Source organism: Mesoplodon densirostris, chromosome 13 (genome assembly GCF_025265405.1).
Source record: "Mesoplodon densirostris isolate mMesDen1 chromosome 13, mMesDen1 primary haplotype, whole genome shotgun sequence".
NCBI lineage: Eukaryota > Metazoa > Chordata > Mammalia > Artiodactyla > Ziphiidae > Mesoplodon > Mesoplodon densirostris.
Window position 1 is genome coordinate 52,246,423 of NC_082673.1, and position 19,635 is coordinate 52,266,057.

The window sequence follows — 19,635 nt, forward strand, 5'->3', positions numbered from 1 at the left end:
GCCTGGCCTATCTGATAGTCTACTACTAACAACAACACGTTGTGAGGGTTTTACCCCATTCCAGACATAATTCTAAACACTTTTATATGTTATCTCATTAAATCCTCAAACAGCCCCATGAGGTAGAGACTATTGCTATCCCCACCTTATGAATGGGGAAACTAGGGCACAAAAATGTAAGTGACTTGCTTATAGTCTTACAGCCTTTTGAAATTTCCACACTAAACTATTCTCTCAAACCAGCTTGTGAAGGGTATCCCTTTCTAGTTGTTTAAGCACACCCTCTGTCCAAGCCAAAGACCATGTTCTTAGTTGTAAGCGAGCTCCTTTTATGCCCTAAAAATTCAGCCTAAGTTCTTCTCTCTTGAGCTGTCCCCCTCCACTCTTTTTCAGTTTCAAGCCACACAAAGTACCTTCCCCAGGCCTAGGTATTGGGTGTGGCTCTTTAGATTTTCTTTTCTTTGACAGCCCTAAGTGAAAACAAGTGTATGTGTTCTTTTTAGCGTTTACAAATCCTTATGAAGGTAACCTAAACAATAAACAGGAAGACTTTAGTAAAGGAACCCAATCTGAAATTCTCACGGTAAAGAGTCCTGACATAGTTTCTTAGCTGGTAAAGCAGAATATTTCTTGCTTTCATTCTTTTTTTTTTCCCTCTGAAGATGAAATTCATTAATTCAACGTTTAATAAATAAAAATCCTTTTAAGTTAGACAATAGATATGGTAGGAGAGGCCATTCCAGGACCCCTTAACAACAACAGTGTCATCTAAAAAAAATTAGGGCTACGACAGACTACAACTCTTTCACAACATTAATACCTTTTATTCACTTCCACAGATACTAATTAATTTCCACAACAACCCAAAGATCTGTTATTATCCCCATCTTATTGGTGAGAAGTTGGGGCTCGTAACAGTTTATCTGTTTCCAAATCCAGTGCTCTCCCACTAACTCACAGCTTTTGTGTCAAGAAACTTCCTGATCTTCCAGAAAAGATCAGATCTGGGTGAACCCCAGAGTAGATTTCCAGGAGCTAAAGAAAGAGGAGGGGGCTCAGGATGAACACCAGCCATAGAGGTGGGACCGGGGGAAGGTTTGAATGGAGGGGAGAGGTACCCACAAGAGATGGAGTTGGCAGGGGTGGGCTCCAAGGGTAAAGGGTCTCTACTCAGCTTTTACACTTGACCAGTCTTATCTCTGTTCCTCAGCCTGTGATGGGTTGAGTCTTTCGCATAGAGATTTTTCCCAAAGGAATAAGAAACAGCCTTTCAAAAATAATTTGCAGCCCCAAATTTGAATCATGCACATGTACCATATACAACCCACTCTAGGGCAGCTATATCCTACACTATTGACAGGGAACAACAGTATTATCTATTTGGAAGGTGAAGGTGAGTGAAGTTCTCTTTTAAAACTCATATATATATATATATATATATATATACATATATATATATATATATACACATATATATATATATCTGAATCCAAGTTGTAAAGTCCAGAATTTACCCATGATGACAAACTCCAGAGACTTAGGGCCAGAGACCTTGTCTATTTAGTTTGCTTCATAATGATGCTATGCAAAAATGTCAGTGAAGACCATGAGGGTGGCCCCCTACAATGTGAGTGCTGATTGACTGGCTAGGCTCTAGGCATTCCTTGGGCACTACCTGAGTGATTTTAATGGGGTGAGGATTAGTTGAATTTTCTTCAATCTCCACTGGTTCTGGTGTTTTCCAAATATTCCCCTTCACCGTAATATCCACAGATGTGCTGTCACTAAAGGAATGCTCATCCTGGCCTCCCATATCCTTCACTGAGACCACCAGATTGTAGGAAGGATTCTTCAAAGGATCCAGTTCCTGGGATCCTATGGGAAGTAGGAGAGAAAAGAAAAGGAAATGTCTCTGAAGGAGATACAGATCTAGGTCCTTTTTACTGCCTCAGAGAGTCATATGAGGGCATCACTTAACTTACCTTTTAGAGTAAGTGAAATTGCCCCCGTTTTGTTGTTGATCTGAAAGTACATGACATTGTTGACATTGGGAAGCTGCATGATAATTTGATAAATAAGCTGGCCATTGGGTGTGGCTGGATCATCCAAGTCTGTAGCATTGACATACATAAAGGGCTTTCCTGTTTAACAAAATGTACCCAGAAAAAAAAGATATTAATTGAAACCCAAACCAACCACAGACACATTTGCCTTCTAAGAGGCAGAAATAGAATGGAGGAAGGTGCCATAATTCATATCAGTGGTGGAATAATTCTTTATTCTGCCCCTTTCCTCTAGGATGAGGTTTCTTAAAGTATGGTCCAGGGACCTCTAGAGGTCTTTGAGACTGTTTTTAGGGTCATACATGTGTAAAAGACCCTTTCAAATCACAACATAATTGGATGGATTTTAGCATAAAAGGCATTAATATGGTTTCAGATTCTACGTTGCAACTAGCATTTAAGAAACCACCACTTGTTGAGTTTTGGTCTAGTATCAAAGAATATCCACAGTTATCTGAAGCTTTATTACACTATTAACACTGTGTAAGGAGAGTTTTTCTTTAAATGTTTCAACCAAAACAACATATGGCAGCAAAATGAATGCAGAAACAGAAATGAGAATCCAACTGTTCTCAATTAATCCAGACATTAAAGAGATGTGCAAAGATTAAAACAATGCCATTCTTCTTAACATTCCTTTTGTCTTTGAAAATAGTTATTTTTATTAAAATATGCTTATTACTTTAAATCAATCACTAAATAAATATTTTTTAATTTCTCAGTTTTAATTTCAAATACAATAAATATTGATAGATATAAGCAGTGACGTATTGGAGTCAACTCGTGAGACATAGTTGAATTTTCAGAAATTTTGTGAGCTAATGTAGCTTAGGTTATGGTGAGAGTACTTATACCACAGAAATTGACAAATTCTACAAATCAGGGTTTTTTTCTCCCCAGAGAGAAAAAAAGCTATTTAAAAAGCTATTAAAATTTACTAGCAGGGCTTCCCTGGTGGCGCAGTGGTTGAGAGTCTGCCTGCTGATGCAGGGGACACGGGTTTGTGCCCCGGTCCGGGAGGATCCCACATGCTGCAGAGCGGCTGGGCCCATGAGCCATGGCCACTGAGCCTGCGCATCCGGAGCCTGTGCTCTGCAATGGGAGAGGCCACAACAGTGAGAGGCCCACGTGCCGCAAAAAAAAAAAAGAAAAAAATTTACTAGCACACCACTGGATATAACCAAAAGTTTCTTGGAGACCACAGTAGTTTTTATGAGAATACAAGGGCCCTGAGACCAAAAAGTTTGAGAATCACTGAATTAGAAAACCCTATTGGTAAAGAATAAGACCTGGAAGATTATTACTTGGCAGAGTTTAGTGGTGAGCCTTTGGTATGCAACCTCAGGGACAGAGACACGTGCAATTGCTCCACATAATAAAGTGGAAGGAATATTCTTCCTGAGTTATTGGAAGTGGGCATTGAAGAGTGAGAGATAGCGATTAAGTGACACAGAGGGAAGCTTGACAGTGAGTTGATGGAAATGGCCAAAAGTCTTTCTGAGAACTCACAGTCTAATATTCATGTTTATTTTGTGCACTGTTATGACATGATGCTCCTTCATTCATCTAAATCTTCAGTAAAGCCTGCCACACACACCTATGCTTTGATGAGGGGCTTTTGTAGAAATGAAAAGGAAAAGAGTGAAAGGATGAGCCATAGCTAGGAGCTGAAGTCAGAGAAGAAAAAGAACTGGAAGCCAGCAGTGACCATGAGAATGTAGATTTCTGGGAGGATGTGGGAGAGTAAGCTTACCTTTCCAGAGTTTTCTAGAGTGTTCTAAAGCTGTAAGGTGTTCTAAATTCTCACCCTAAAATGGTGATTCTTAACTAGGGGTGATTTTGCCCCCCAGGGGACATTTGGCGATGTCTAAAGACATCTCTGCTGTCACAATTTGGAAGGGAAGTGTTGCTCCTGGCATCTGGTGCCTTGATAGATGTCAGGGATGCTGCCTAACATCCTATAATGCACAGAACAGCCCTTAACAAAAAAAGAATTATCAGTCCCAAGAGGTCAATAGTGCCAACATTGAGAAGTTGTGTCCTAGAGCAATGGGAATAATAAAACAACTCCCAGAGGATTGCTGTGAAGTTTAAATAAGATAAATAAAATTTAAATAAGATGGCAAGTACTTAATGAATGATAGTTACACATCTTAGCCACACAAATCTGCCCCTCTGCCTGTTACACTTCCATCTTTCCACAGATATCTCCAGGCTCCTGCCTATTACCTGGGCGAGAATTCTGCCTTACTGAGCCTTCATACTTTGGCTGGAGAAACACAGGTCGATTGTCGTTGATGTCCTTCACTTCTATGGTGATGGGGACTGGGCCCTCCACTGTATTGCCATGAACATCCAGGGCTGAGACCTGATGTTGACAGGAAAAGGAAACCTCCTTGGTGAGTCTGGACCTCATATCACACACTCAAAAGTCACTTGAAAGAAATTAGAGCCCAAATAACCAATAACCTGGTCACTACAGGAGAGAAAGACACCCATAAGAGCCCAAATTGGGAGCTGCTAAAATAGAGGCCCTATCAGTTAAACCAATCTAATCATGACTGTGTTTTTCCAGCAGTGGGGTTTGCTGGACACTGGACATGCTTTTTTTCTAAATAGCTGGAATCAGTAAAATAAGAACACTTTGACCCTTGAGGTATGAAAATATGTCCTGTTACAGAGGCATTTTAGTGGTTGATCTGCAGAGCCAGTAGTAAAATTTAAACAGAAAGTTTTGGCTTTTGCTCTTTTCCCCACAATTAGCTCTCTATCATTCAGACAGAGATACAAACCATGAAAACTAAGGGGGAAAGAGAGAGAGAAGGGTCTCTCTAGGCAGCCTCTGACTTTGGTCATTGATTACTTCTGCTTCTTGCAAGGCCCAAAGGAGCTCCACCTAGTACTAGTGCTGCCTTCTTTGTGGGTCCAGAGCCCTCCCAACAGCCATAGGCAGACACCAGTGAAATATCAGAGAAGTACTGGCTAGTATTGATCCAGGTGCCATCATTTTGATCCAGGTGCCATCCAGGTTTCCACTCATTTTGATGAGTAATGCCATCTAAGAGCCTTAGCAATATAAATTGGGTTACTCTGGTCAAAAAGCCTAAAAAAGAGGATACCTTTGCCACATGCCTCTCTAGTTGTTAAAAAAATAAAATAAAATAAAAAAAGACAAATGAGATTTGCAAGCATGTCATTAGTGTCAGGAGAGCTGAAACAGGATTCTGTGCTAGGGAAGAAGGTGCCACTGATACTTCCAGGACAAAGAGTGCTCAGAGAGATTAGAGTTTGTGTCCTTTGTCTGGTCTCAGTTCACCTGGAGTTTGTGAACAGCTCTTCTTTCCCTGTCCAGGGCTTTGTTGTGATACAGAAGTCCATCTGGTTGTATCTGAAATATGTCATCTGTCTCCCCAGTTAGATTGAAAGTCACAGCAAGAGGACTGGCCTTAAACTGGGAAAAAGCAAACATTAGATTAGGTTGTAAGGAAAAACAATGTTGTAGAATTTGTAGTAAGTCACCAATTTCAGGTAACATTTTCATTTGTACAATCACTAAAATAAGAAATTCTAAGCTTTTAAAGTGATACATTCTAAAAGTCTGCTTGAACGTTAGCTATGTACATTCAAAATACATTTTCCTCAAGAAACAATGTGTGACATAATTCAGTATATTGATGAAAGCCAATAGATGCTTTAAATTGTAGCTAAAGTTAGATGAGATTTTTCTGGGAATATCTGAAAGATATATAATACTACTAGCTTTTAAGAAACATTAAAAAGGGTAGCTTCATTGCTAGGATAAAAAAGATGTCATTTAGTACTTCTAAAAATTGTGACAAAGATTAAAAGACATTTTAATATTAAGTAAAACAACTTAAAAGTGGCTTTAATTGATAAAGTTCTATATGACAATCTCATTTACTTTTTCAGAAGTAAAGAAAATACCAATGATTATTCATGGGATAGCTATAATACTTTTAAGACAACAAGAATAGAAAATTCACATAAAATAAAGCAGATGTAAAAGTTGTTCAACCTCATTAATAATTTTTAATATATTTTTATATATTTAAAAAATAAAAACTAATAGTCAATGTTGTAAAGGATGTAAATAAACACACATATTATTGATGAAAATATAAATTAGCATAATCCTTTTGGAAATAACTTGAGGTATAAAATGTTTGTAGCCTTTGATAGCAAATATTACTAAGCAGAATTTATTCTAAGAAAATGTTTTTTAAACAATAAACTGCATGCTTGTAGTATAGTAGCCTACAATACTGGTAAAGTTGAAAACTCCTAAATGGTCAAAAAAAGAAAGGTATAAAATTATATAACACATAAACTTAATGAATTTTAAGCATTAAAATGTTCATTCTATAAATTATGAATCAGCAAAAGAACAATGGTATGGTGTAAAGTAACAAAAGGAGAACATGAGTAAATCTAGACTATGTAACAGTACCAAGTATATTCATGTCAGTTGGCAAGAAATGGAATTAAAAAAACAAAACAGCTGATGTGTTACATGGGTAGAACTGTGGGTGAAGAGCTTTTTATGAGTGTTTGCCTGTTGATATTATGTTGCTTATATAATAAATGAAAGTGTTACTGTTTTGCATTTTAATTAAAAAGCCTGGAAATCAGTGGAAAGGTGGAGTAAGGATCTACAAAAACTCCCCCTCCATAAAAGTAATGAGAAATTGGCAAAAGTTGTAAATATCAACTTTTTCAGAACCTTGGAAATTAACCAAATGCTTGCAAAATCCAAGGACTGTTTATTTAAGAAAATCACTGACTATCAGTTAGAACCAAGCTTTGTAGTTGCTTTGACTTGCCCTACTTCCACCATCCTTTTTCAGGATATGCAGTGGCCTTGAAAACCAACAGCCTCACAACCATGGTACTATGTAGGGGGTAGAAGGAGTTTGGAATTTGGAGTTTCCCAGAAGTCCTGTCCCCAAAGAACTGATATTATCTAACCTATCTGGAAGCTCCCTGGAAACACCTACTCACCCAGCTTGTCTTTATTTGACCCAACTCACAGCTCACTCACTGCAAACAATTTTCCTCCTGGGGAATTTGTTGAAAATAATCATCAGCAGTTGCTTAACACTGCAGCTGCCTGAGACAGTGATAACAGTTGATGCAAACAAGACTCTAATGAAAACACTTAAAAGATAAGGCTTGAGAATGAGATGTCCCTTGCAGGGACCAAGGGAGCATCAAAAATCTCCAATGGGGCTTCCCTGGTGGTGCACTGGTTGAGAGTCCACCTGCCGATGCAAGGGACATGTGTTTGTGCCCCGATCTGGGAAGATCCCACATGCCGTGGAGCAGCTAGGCCCATGAGCCATGGCCGCTGAGTCTGCACATCCAGAGCCTGTGCTCTGCAACGGGAGAGGCCACAACAGTGAGAGGCCCGCTTACCGCAAAAAAAAAAAAAAAAATCTCCAATAGATTTCTGGGAGTCTGAAAGGCCACATTGATAAGTAGATCTGTGCACATGCCCAGGAAAAACCTTAGAAGGCCCTAATCTCTCACCTCTGATTGACCTTGAGGCTCTGTGCAAGCAGGAAGTAAAGGCTAAGGCAGAGTTGTAAACTGTTTGCCACATCTTTGAAGATGTACCCAACAAGTACACAGAGCCTATTGGCAAAGGTTGGAAGACTTATTGATTCTAGGCTTGTAAGGAAATCTTAATTCAATCATTAGCTGAACACTAAGCTAACCAAACAGACTTCAGTGGCTACATATGGCAGAGAATACAGACTTTACAGAATTAATTCAGGAAAGTCATTAAACAAACAAACAGTAACAACAACAAATCCTGGGAAGACAATGGGATATGATTTCTGGCATTGCCACATAATATTATTTATAAAGTCCAGTTTTCAACAAATGATTGTGAGACATGCAAATAAAAGAAAAGTAAGGCCCATATATAGGAAAAATAGCAGTCAACAGAAACTGTCCCCAAGGAAGTCTAGATGTTAGACTTACTAAATAGGATTTTAAATTAACTATTTTAAACAGGTTCAAAAACAAAAGGAAGCTATCTCTAAAGAATTAAAGTATGATAACAATGTCTCACCAAATAGAGAATATAAATATAGACATGGAAATTATTTTTAAAAGAAAACAAATAAGAATTCTAGAGTTGAAAAGCATAATAACTGAAATGAAAAATTCATTTGAAAAGTCCCAACAGTAAGTCTCAGCTAGCAGGAGAAGAATTTGTGAATTTGATAATAGATCAATTGAGGTTATTCATCCTGACAGAAAGAAAGAAGAAATATTAACAGAACCCTAGAGACAAATGGAACATCATCAAGCAAACATGCATAATGAGAGTCATAGAAGAAAAGGAAAGAGTGAAAGGGGCAGAAAGATTATTTGAAGAAAGACTAATCAAAAACTTCCCAAATTTGAGAAAAACATTAATCTATGCTTCCAAGAAGTTCACTGAATTTGAAATACAATAAACTCAAAGAGACTCAAACTTAGACTCATCATAATAAAACACAAAACAAACAAACAGGGACTTTTCTAGTGGTGCAGTGGTTAAGAATCCACCTGCTAATGCAGGGGACATGGGTTCGATCCTTGGTCCAGGAAGATCCCATGTGCCGTGGAGCAACTAAGCCCATGTGCCACAACTACTGAGCCTGTGCTCTAGAGACTGTGAGCCACAACTACTGAGCTGCGTGACACAATTACTGAAGCCCGTGCACCTAGAGCCCATGCTCCACAACAAGAGAAGCCACTGCAATGAGAAGCCCTCACACTGCAACGAAGAGTAGCCCCCACTCACCGCAACTAGAGGAAGCCTGTGTGCAGCAACAGAGACCCAATGCAACCAAAAATAAATTAATAAAAATAAACTAATTAATTAAAAAAAAAACAAAAAGAGAATTTGGAAGTGCAGAGACTCATCACATACAAAGGATCCTCAATAAACTGAACAGCTGATTTCTCATGGAGGTCAGAAGACAGTGAAATGACATATTCAAAGTGCTGAAAGAAAAAGACTGCCAACTAAGAATTGTATATGCAACAAAACTATGCTTCAATATGAGGGTGAAATTAAGCTATACTACTATTAGAACAAACAAACTTTAAGATAAAACTTATTAGTAGAGAAAGAAAGGATATTCTATACTGATACAAGGGTCAATCCATCAAGATTCTATAACAATTATAAACATATATGCACCTACCAACAGACCCCAAAATACATGAAGCAAAAACTGACAGAATTGAAGATAAAATATACAATTCAACAATAATAGTTGGTGACTTGAAAACTTCACTTTCAATAATGAATATAACAAACAGACAGAAGATCAACAAGAAAATAGAAGACTTGAACAACACTGTAAACCAACTAGAAGCTAACAGACATCTATGGAACACTACATCCAACAAAATCCTAACACACTTCTTCTTAAATATACATTAAACATTCTCCAGGCTAGATCATATGATAGTTCACAAAACAAGACTCAATAAATTTAAAGCATTGAAATCATACAAAATATGTTCTCTAACCACAATGGAGAAACTAAAACAAAATAGCAGGAAATGTGGGAAAACCACAAATATATGGAAATAACAATACACTCTAATAATCAATAGGTCAAAGAGGAAATTAAAAGGGAAATTAGAATATACTTTTAGATGAATGAAAATGAAAACACAGCATACCAAAGTTTATGGGATACAGATTAAGCAGTACATGGAGGCAAATCTATAGCTGTAAATGCCTATAAAAGAAGAAAATCTCAAATCAATAATCTTCTACCTTAAGAGACTAGAAGAAGATGAATAAACTAACCCAAAGCAAGGGGAAGAAAATAAAGATTAGAGTGGAAATTAATAAAATGGAGAATACAAAAGCAAAGGAGAAAATCAGCAAAACCAAAAGTTGGTCTTTTGAAAAGATCAACAAAATGGACAAATCTTCAATTGGACTTACCAAGAAAAAAATAGACACAAAAGTGACTTTCCTGGTGGTCCAGTGGGTAAGACTTCCTACTCCCATTGCAGAGGACCTGGATTTGATCCCTGGTCAGGGAACTAGATCTCGCATGCATACCACTACTAAGAAGTCCACATGCCGGAACTTAGAAGCCCACACACAGCAACTAAAAAAAAAAAAAAGATCCTACGTGCCAAAACTAAGACCCAGCACAGCCAAAATGAATAAATAAACAAATAAATATTTTTTAAAAAAACACAAGAATCAAACAACTAAAATCAGGAATGTAAGAGGGGACAGTACTACCAAACTTACAGAGATAAAAAGGATGAAATAGAATACTATAAGAAATTGTTTTCCCACAAATCAGACAACCTAAGTGAAATGGATGAATTCTTAGATAAAAACTACCAAAATTGACCAAAGAATAAGTAGAAAGTCTGAAGAGAACTATAATAAGTAAAGAGCTTGAGTTATTCATCAAAAAAATTCCCACAAAGGAAAGCCCAGGACCAGGTAACTTCACTGGTGAATTCTACCTAACAAGTATGGGAGAATTAACATCAAACCTTCACAAATGCTTCCAAAAAGTAGAAGAGTATGGAATACTTCCCAACTTATTCTATGAGGCCAGTGTCATCCTTATATGCAAAACAGACAAAAAATAACACAATAAAACTACAGAGCAATATCTCATAAATATAGATGCAAAAGTTTTCAACAGAATACTAGCAAACTGAATCCAGCAACATATAAAAAGAATTATATATCATGACCAAGTGGAATTTATCTCAGAATACAAGGCTGGTTCAACATATGAAAATCAATTAATTTAATAACCCATATTAATAGAATAAAGGACAAAACCAGATGAGTATCTCTATAGAGGCAGAAAATCATTTGACAAAATCCAGCATCCTTTCATGATAAAAAAATACACAACAAAGTAGGAATAGAAGGTAACTTCCTCAACCTGATAAAGGGCATCTAAGAAAAACCCACAGCTAATATTATACATAATGGTGAAAGACTGAAAGCTTTCCCTACATGATCAGGAACAAGATAATGATGCCCAATCTTGTCACTTCTATGTAACATTGTACTTGAAATCCTAGGCAATAGAAAGAAATAGAAGTCATCCAGATTGGAAAGAAATGAGTAAAAGTATCTCTATTCACAGATGACATGATCTTACATATGGAAAATCCTAAGGAATCTTAAAAAAACGTTTTACAGCAAATAAACAAGTCCAGTAAGGTTTCAAGATAAAAGATCAATATACAAAAAAAATCAACTGTATTTCTATACACTAGCAAAAAGAAATCTGAAAATGATGTTAAGAAAACAATTCCATTTACAATAGGATTAAAAGGAATAACATACTTCAGAATACATTTAACCAAAGAAATACAAGATTTGTAAACTGAAAACTACGAAACATTGTTGAAAGAAATTAAAGGTAATGGAAAAATATCCCATGCTCAGAACTTGAAAAACTTAATATTGTTAAGATAGTACTATTCTCCAAGTTGAGATACTAATTCAACACAATCCCTATCAAAACTACTTTTGTCTTGTTTGAAGAATTGACACGATGATCCTAAAATTTGTATAAAAATGTATAAGGCCCAGAATAACCAAAACAATCTTGAAAAAGAAGAACAAAGTTGGGAGACTTAACACTGCCTGATTTCAAAATTTTCTACAAAGCTACAGTATTCTAGAGAGTGTGGCACTGGCATAAGGACAGACATATAGATCAATGGATTCAAAATCCAGAGTACAGAAATAAACTTTTATATTTATGGTCAAATTAATTTCTGACAAAGGTGCTAAGATAATTCAATGGGGAAAAAATAGTGTTTTCAACAAATGGTGCTGGAACAACTGGATATACACATGCAAAAGAATGAAGTTAGATCCCTACCTCTCATATCATGCAAAAAATTAACTAAAAATAGACCAAAGGGGCTTCCATGGTGGCGCAGTGGTTGAGAGTCCGCCTGCCGATGCAGGGGACACGGGTTCGTGCCCCGATCCCGGAAGATCCCACATGCCGCGGAGCGGCTGGGCCCGCGAGCCATGGCCGCGGAGCCTGTGTGTCCGGAGCCTGTGCTCTGCAACGGGAGAGGCCACAGCAGTGAGAGGCCCGCGTACAGCAAAAAAAAAAAAAAAAAAAAAAAATAGACCAAAGGCCTAAATGTTAAGAGTTAAAACTATAAAACTGAGAAGAAAACACAGGCATAAATCTTTGTGACTCTGGATGAGGCAATAGTTTTTTAGATGTTATAGCAAAAGCACAAACAAAAAAGAAAATAAATTGAACTTCATCAAAATTAAAAGCTTTTGTACTTCAAATGAACTATCAGGAAAGTGAAAAGTAACCTATAGAATGTGAGAAAATATTTGCAAATCATGTGTATGATAAGGAACTTTATGCAGAATATATAAAGAGCTCTTACAACAATAAAAAGACAAATAATTCAATTTAAAAGGAGGTAAAGGATTTGAACAGACAGTTCTCCAAAGAAGATATACAAATAGCCAATAAGCACATTAAAAGATATTAACATTAGTCATTAGGGAAATGCAAACCCAAACCACAGAGAAATATCACTTTACTCCACTAGGATAGCTATCAAGACAATAAAGAAACAGATAAGTAACAAGTGTTGGCAAGGCTGTGGAGAAATCAGAACACTTATACAATGCTGGTGGGAATGTTAAATGGTTCAGTTGTTTTGCAGAACAGTTTTGCAGTTATTTAAAAAGTTAAAAATTGAATTAACTACGTCCCAGAAATTTTACTCCTAGGTATATATCCTAGAGAATGGAAAATATATATCCTCACAAAAATTGTACATGAATGTCCATAATAGCATTATTTATAATAGCCATAAATGTCCATCAAATGATAACTGGATATTCAAAATGTATTATATTCATACAATGGGATATTAATCCGCCATAAAAAAAGGAACGAGGTACTAATACCTGCTACAATATGGATGAACCTTGAAAACATTATGCTAAGTAAAAGAAATTATACACAAAAGGTCACATGTTACATGATTCCATTTATATGAAATGTCTATAAAGGAAATCTCTAGAGACTGCAAGTCGATTCGTGTTTGCCAGGGGCTGGGAGGAGAGGAGAATAGCGAGTGACTGTTAGTTGGTACAGGGTTTCTTTGAGGCTGGTGAAAGTGTTCTGGTATCAGATAGTGGTGATGGCTGTACATTTTTGTGATATATTAAAAACCACTGAATTGGACATTTTAAAAGGGTAGATCTTAGGACATATAAGCTATATCTCACACATTACAAAGAAAAAAGAGGCCGTCCTACAGCGACGTCCTCCGCCCCCGCAGGTGGGTCCCCCCAAAACGCGGAGCTGCCGGCGTGGTCGCAGGCTGGAGGCGGGCCCGGGGCAGCACCGCCGCCGGCCGCCCCTCGCTCCGGGACCCGCCGCCCGCGGACGCTGATCCCCCTGCTGGAGTCTCCCGGGGCCCTCAGCGAGTCCCTCTGGTTACCCTTCGGCCCACGTGGGTCTGGGCCACTCCACACCAGAACCTGGACGGGACCGCGCAGGGGGTCCCAGCGCCGGTGTCTGCCCAGACCTCGCACTACGACCTCCTCAGAGAGCCTCTGCCGCCCTAAAAGTGCCAACGGTGGTGCGTGCGCAGGACACAGACTGGGGCTCCGTTTGGCTGCCTGTTTATGAAACATTTCAGAAGCCAGAAGAAAATACATTGTTGAGAACGCAGCGAAAGCAGCTTTTCTTGAAAAAAAAATGGACAGAAACATCCTGAGGTATCAGTGCTCAATATATATTCTGATCAAGAGTGCAACAGATCAGTCATTACAATAGCAGCTTCTCTTGCTGAGTTAGGCAATTCCATTCTGACTGCCTGCCTGGAGGCCTTCCAGTCAATTGATATGGAGGTTCAGGAGGGGATCCATCCTTGCCTGGGAGCAGTGGACCTGATTCCCATTTACCCTCTCTCTGGTGTTGGAGTGGAAGAGTGTGGAGCTGTGGCTAGAAGCCTTGCTGAGAATCTGGTCCAAAGTGTTCCTGGCTGCAGTGTGTTTCTCTTTGGTGAGGCTGACCTGCCTGAGAAGCGCACTCTTGTCCAGAGAAAGAAGCAACTGGGCTGGTTCACAAGGAGGGATTTCAGTGTTCTTAAACCTGACCTGGGAGCTGCACCTGCCCGAAGATGTGGTTTAACAGCTTGCTTCAGGGCGTTGTGACAGCTGCGTTGGAATAAAATTGGAATTTCAGCTTTGCAGTGAGGAGATTCATGCTGCCGCTAAAGCAGCCAAGAGCCAATCTGCAGGAGGCAGGAGCTGAGCGAAACCGCAAACTGAGAAACAAACTTTCACATCAGGCATCGTAGCTAGCCCGTATGTGATGAACTGCAATGTTACCAAAGATGATCTCAAGACTTGGCTCTGGGAAAAGAGATCGCTAGTGCCATTCGGGGCTCAAATGTGAATGGACTGAAGGGTGTCCAAACGATGGCTTTTGCTCACGAAGGGAAAATGGAGATAGCTTGCAATGTAGAGAGTTTTGAAGATCAAGAAGTTATAGAAACCTCAGAAGGCTCTCAATACATGGCTTACAGTGTCCTTGGGGACCATTTTTATAATGTATCTCCTCATTACATAGAAGCTCAAGTTAAAACATTGACAAGTGATCGGGGAATTGGTACTACAGGGGGAGCATTAATTGGATTTACACCCCAAGAGTACAAGAACTGTGCTGAATATGTTATTAAGGAAGGTATTGGGGAGTTCTGGAAGATACGCGGAGGCATTTTCATGTGATCCAATCTAAGGCTTCATTGAAATTGTAAGGAAAAAATATCAGCCATTACAAAGTTTTCTTTTGACCAGGGAAGACGAGTGGAAGATCCGAGAGCTTGGTTCCAGCTGTGAATTGGAAAACTGGAAGCCTTCTCTGTCCAGTGACAACAACAGGTGTTTATAGATTGTCCATAGTCACCTTATGATATTTCTAGTTGTCATTGAAACTTCGTGAAATCCTCCGCTGTATCAAGTGCGTGCACTTGCATATACTAGAAGCCCTCCTGAATGAGCTGCGTAAAATGGCCATCGTTGCTGAATCATCTTTAATTATCATGAACAAAACTAAAAAAGGACTCAATTTATTTGGTATTCCTGACGTCTTTATTCCAAAGTCCTGTATTCAACTCTCATTTTTTTAATGTGCACTTTTAAAAATCAAGTACTAAGTAACTAATAAATGGGGAGAATTATAAAATAAAATTACTCCTTTGAAGCAAAAAAAAAAAAAAAAGAAGAAGAAGAAGAAAAATAATTACCTATCTGAGATATGTATCATACTATCCTTAGATCTGGAAGCCCCTGAGAGTACAGAGCTGGGGATAGTTGAAAATCCTCAGTGAGAGAAGTCTGTAGGTGTTTGGTTCTTTTTTCTTTCTTTCCTTCCTTCTTTCTTTCTTTCTTTCTTTCTTTTCTTTTTGGAGGACACGTTAATAACCCAAGGATCAACCTCATGGGGCAAAAAGCTTGCTTTGTTCCTCCCTGACTTCAGGTAAGAATATTTCAAGTGATACAGATGAGGGAACTGGGACAACTCCTTCCCACCACTGTAATAAAGAGCTCAAAGTACATCTTACCAAGGCTGGGTTGTCCACATCATTTCCACATAAGAAGATGGAGAGAGCATGGTATGCTATTTTTTTTTGGTATATGCCAGATTTCACTTTATTTTTTTGCTATGTAACCTACTTTTTATTTTGGCCTTTTTTTAAATTGAAGTATAGTTGATGTACAATACTACATAAATTATAGGTGTACAACATAGTGATTCACAATGTTTAAAGGTTATATTCCACTAATGGTTACTACAAAATACTGGCTGTATTCCCTGTGTTGTACAAGACATCCTTGTAGCTTATTTATTTTATACATAATGGTTTGTACCTCTTAATCCCCTACTCCTATCTTATTCCTCTCGCCTGCACTCCCCCCACTGGTAACAACTAATTTGTTTTCTGTATCTGTCTTTTCTTTTTTGTTATATTCACTAGTTTGTTTTATTTTTTAGATTCCACATGTAAGTGATATCATACAGTATTTATCTTTCTCTGTCTGACTTATTTCACTAAGCATAATATCCTCCAAGTCCATCCATGTTGTTGCAAATGGCAAAATTTCATTCTTTTTTATGCTGAGTAGTAGTATTTCATTGTGTGTGTGTGTGCACATAGATAGATAGATAGATAGATAGATGGATAGATAGATAGATTACATCTTACTTATCCATTCATTCATTGATGGACACTTAGGTTGCTTCCATATCTTGGCAACTGTAAATAATACTACTATGAATATTGGGGTGAATGTATCTTTTCAAATTAGTATTTTCATTTTTTTCAGATATATACCCCAGGAGTGGAATTGCTGGGTCATATGGTAGTTCTATTTCTAGTTTTTTGAGAAAGCTCCACACTGTTTTCCTTGGCTGCACCAATTTACACTCCCACCAACAGTGTACTAGGGTTCCCTAGTACAGTGTATGAGGGTTCCCTTTTCTCCACATCCTCACCAACATTTGTTATTTGTGTTCTTTTTAGTGATAGCCATTTGACAGGTGTGAGGTGATATCTCATTGTGGTTTTAACTTGCGTTTCTCTGATGATTAACAATGTTGAACATCTTTTCATGTGCCTGTTGGCCTTTTACATGTCCTCTTTGGAAAAATGTCTATTCAGGTCTTCTACCCATTGTTTAATTAGGTTGTTTGCTTTTTGATGTTGAGTTGTATGAGCTCTTTCTATATTTTTGATATTAACCTCTTATCAGTCATATCATTTGCAAACATTTTCCCCCATTCAGTAGTTTGTCTTTTCATTTTGTCAATGGTTTCCTTTGCTGTGCAAAAGCTTTTGAGTTTAATTAGTTTCCATTTGTTTATTTTTGCTTTTATTTCCTTTGCTTTAGGAGACAGATCCAAAAAATATTCCTACGATTTATATCAAAGAGTGTTCTGCTTATGTGTTCTTCTAGGAGTTTTATGGTTTCGGTCTTACATTTGGGTCTTTAATCCATTTTGAGTTAGTTTTTGTATATAGTGTTAAGTAGCATGATACGCTTGACTAGAACATGAGAATATCAGTGTTCTAATATCAGTTATGCTATTAACTTATTTAAGCCTCAGTTTCCCTATCTGTAAAACAAGCAGTTGGTACAAAAAGTCTCTAAGGTCTTTTCTAGAACAAAGACTCTGAGATTCTAGAAGGAAATCCCCTTCGTTGCCTCCACTCCTCCACTCCAACACACACACCCATAAACAAGAAGCATTCAGCCATGGCAGTTGGGCTATCATTTTCTGTCAAGAAGAGACAAGCTTTGTAGTGTGGCTAATGGAAAAAGAACAGAAAAAGAAGTGGAGCAACCCAAGGAATGATCTTACTGGCTGGGCTCCTGAGAGACTGCGGAAGGATCCTATGAAGCAGTTTCCAGGTGTGTGACGATTGTTAGCTGGACATTGCCTCTAGGTACAGTTCTGATTCTGTTCAGTGGCACGTGAACTTGTACTCACAGAACACCTACTCCATTCTGCTCAAGAGACTCCTCAAACAGAGGTTGCAGAAGTAACCACAGACTCTCTGGCCCACAAATACATTTTACTTAGATTATAAAATGACTTTTTTACTGTGCCAATATTCTTAGATCAGGAAATTTTACATAAATATAAAAATTTCTGACTTTTGTGGAAAAACCATAGAATCCAGTAATACTGTACACAAATTCTGACTTGTGAAATTGTCTGGAATTGAATTAAGGCTGTACCCTTTGATGTACCCTCAGTTTGTCACAGTCCCCACTATTCCCTGTGTCCCACATGCTGGAGCCAAGTATCAGAAGACTTTTAATTTCACGTTTGCACAGTTGGGGGGTTTTCTACATCTGTTTTTTGCCCCTGCTTGTCTTATCCCAAGATAGCATCATTCATCACTTACCTGGCCCTTGTGGGCCATTGAGGTACTCACTACAGATGGACTTTCACACCCAAGCACTGGGTTAGCACCTGTGTGAGGAAGGCTCCCCAGTCTGTATCTTCAGACCCACCGTGGCCACTGTCTCCTCAACATCTCCACCTAGCTAACCCCACATATTACCTTAAATTCAATAAGCCTAACACTTATTTACTGACTTTCCCATAAATCTTCCCTCCCCTCCCCTCCTTCTCTCTCTCTCTCTCTCTCTCTCTCTCTGAATGACACCACTAACCAGCCAGTCAAGCAAGCCAGAGGCCTCAGAGTTACCCTAAACACCTCCTCTCGCCCACTGCACTCATTCAGCAACCAATCCCAGAAGGTGTGACTTCCTTGCATTGCTCCTACCCCTCTCCTTCCCTCCACTCCCCCTTTATACTTACTTCAACCAGGCCTCCACCACCTCCCACTGGTCTATGGCAAACTGTCCCAAGAGACTTCCCACCTCTAGGCTCACCGCCTTCATCCTACACTTACAGTGATCACAGAGTAGGTCTGTGCAAGCACAGTCTAATTCCTTCACACCTTCTTTAACCCTCCACAGGTGCCCTGCAGCCTACCACAGGTTAAAGGGCCGGTCTGGACACCCACACCCACCACCCGACCTCGGCAGCCTCGCCTTTGCACACCCTAAACCACCTGTTATCTTTCATTTTCTTGCTGAGTTGCACACCCCCGTGCTTTTTCCCATACTGTATTCAGGGCCTGCTTTCTGTGAGTGCCCGTTCAACTTTAACTACTCAGCTGAGGAGTCAATGAAACCTTTTCTGTTCAACCACTACCACCCACACTTAAAATCGAGCACTCAGGCTTCCCTGGTGGCACAGTGGTTGGGGGTTGGCCTGCTGATGCAGGGGACGCGGGTTCGTGCCCCGCTCCGGGAATATCTCGCGTGCCGCGGAGCGGCTGGGCCCGTGAACCATGGCCGCTGAGCCTGCGCATCCGGAGCCTGTGCTCCGCAACGGGAGAGGCCACAACAGTGAGAGGCCCGTGTACAGCAAAAAAAAAAAAAAAAAAAAAAAAAAAAAAATCGAGCACTCTTTCTCCACCTGCGCTTGGTTCCCTCTGCAGCCCACCAGACTCCAATCAGAACCCTTCACTGCATTGTTTGCTTACTTGTTAGCCTCCTTCTGCTACCCTATGAGCTCACCAGGGGCAGGGATGGTGTTGGGGTCATTTTGTATCCTCAGTACCCAGCATAGGGCCTTATAACAGTGGGCGCCATCAGGAACAAAATTGGGTCATTTGTCGAGATGTGGATGGACCTAGAGTCTGTCATACAGAGTGAAGTAAGTCAGAAGGAGAAAAATAGAGATTGTATCTTAATGCATATATGTGCAATTTAGAAAAACGGTACAGATGAACCTATTCGCAACACAGGAATAGAGACACAGACACAGAGAACTGACGTGTGGACACGGGGCAGGGGCGTAGGGGGGTGGGATGAATTGGGAGATTGGGAATGACATATATACACTACCATGTGTAAAACAGAGAGCTAGCGGGAACCTGCTGTATAGCGCAGGGAGCTCAGCTCGGT

At 39.1% G+C, this 19,635-nt stretch overlaps 2 protein-coding genes across 2 annotated transcripts in view; one reads left to right on the forward strand and one right to left on the reverse strand.

Moving 5' to 3' along the window:
• CDH17 (cadherin 17) overlaps window positions 1-19,635 on the reverse strand; it is an 89,693-nt gene that overhangs the window by 50,853 nt on the left and 19,205 nt on the right. The window contains exons 4-7 of the mRNA XM_060116026.1: window positions 5,380-5,514; window positions 4,293-4,431; window positions 1,983-2,141; window positions 1,676-1,875 (exon numbers count right to left, since the gene is read on the reverse strand). Of these exons, the coding sequence (XP_059972009.1) occupies window positions 1,676-1,875; window positions 1,983-2,141; window positions 4,293-4,431; window positions 5,380-5,514 (633 nt within the window). The remainder of the gene's footprint in view (window positions 1-1,675; window positions 1,876-1,982; window positions 2,142-4,292; window positions 4,432-5,379; window positions 5,515-19,635) is intronic.
• On the forward strand, window positions 6,503-14,298 carry LOC132501063 (formiminotransferase N-terminal subdomain-containing protein-like). Its single transcript, XM_060116523.1, is given in 4 exon segments — window positions 6,503-6,506; window positions 13,419-13,834; window positions 13,837-13,939; window positions 14,093-14,298. Coding segments are annotated over 4 exon segments (729 nt in total).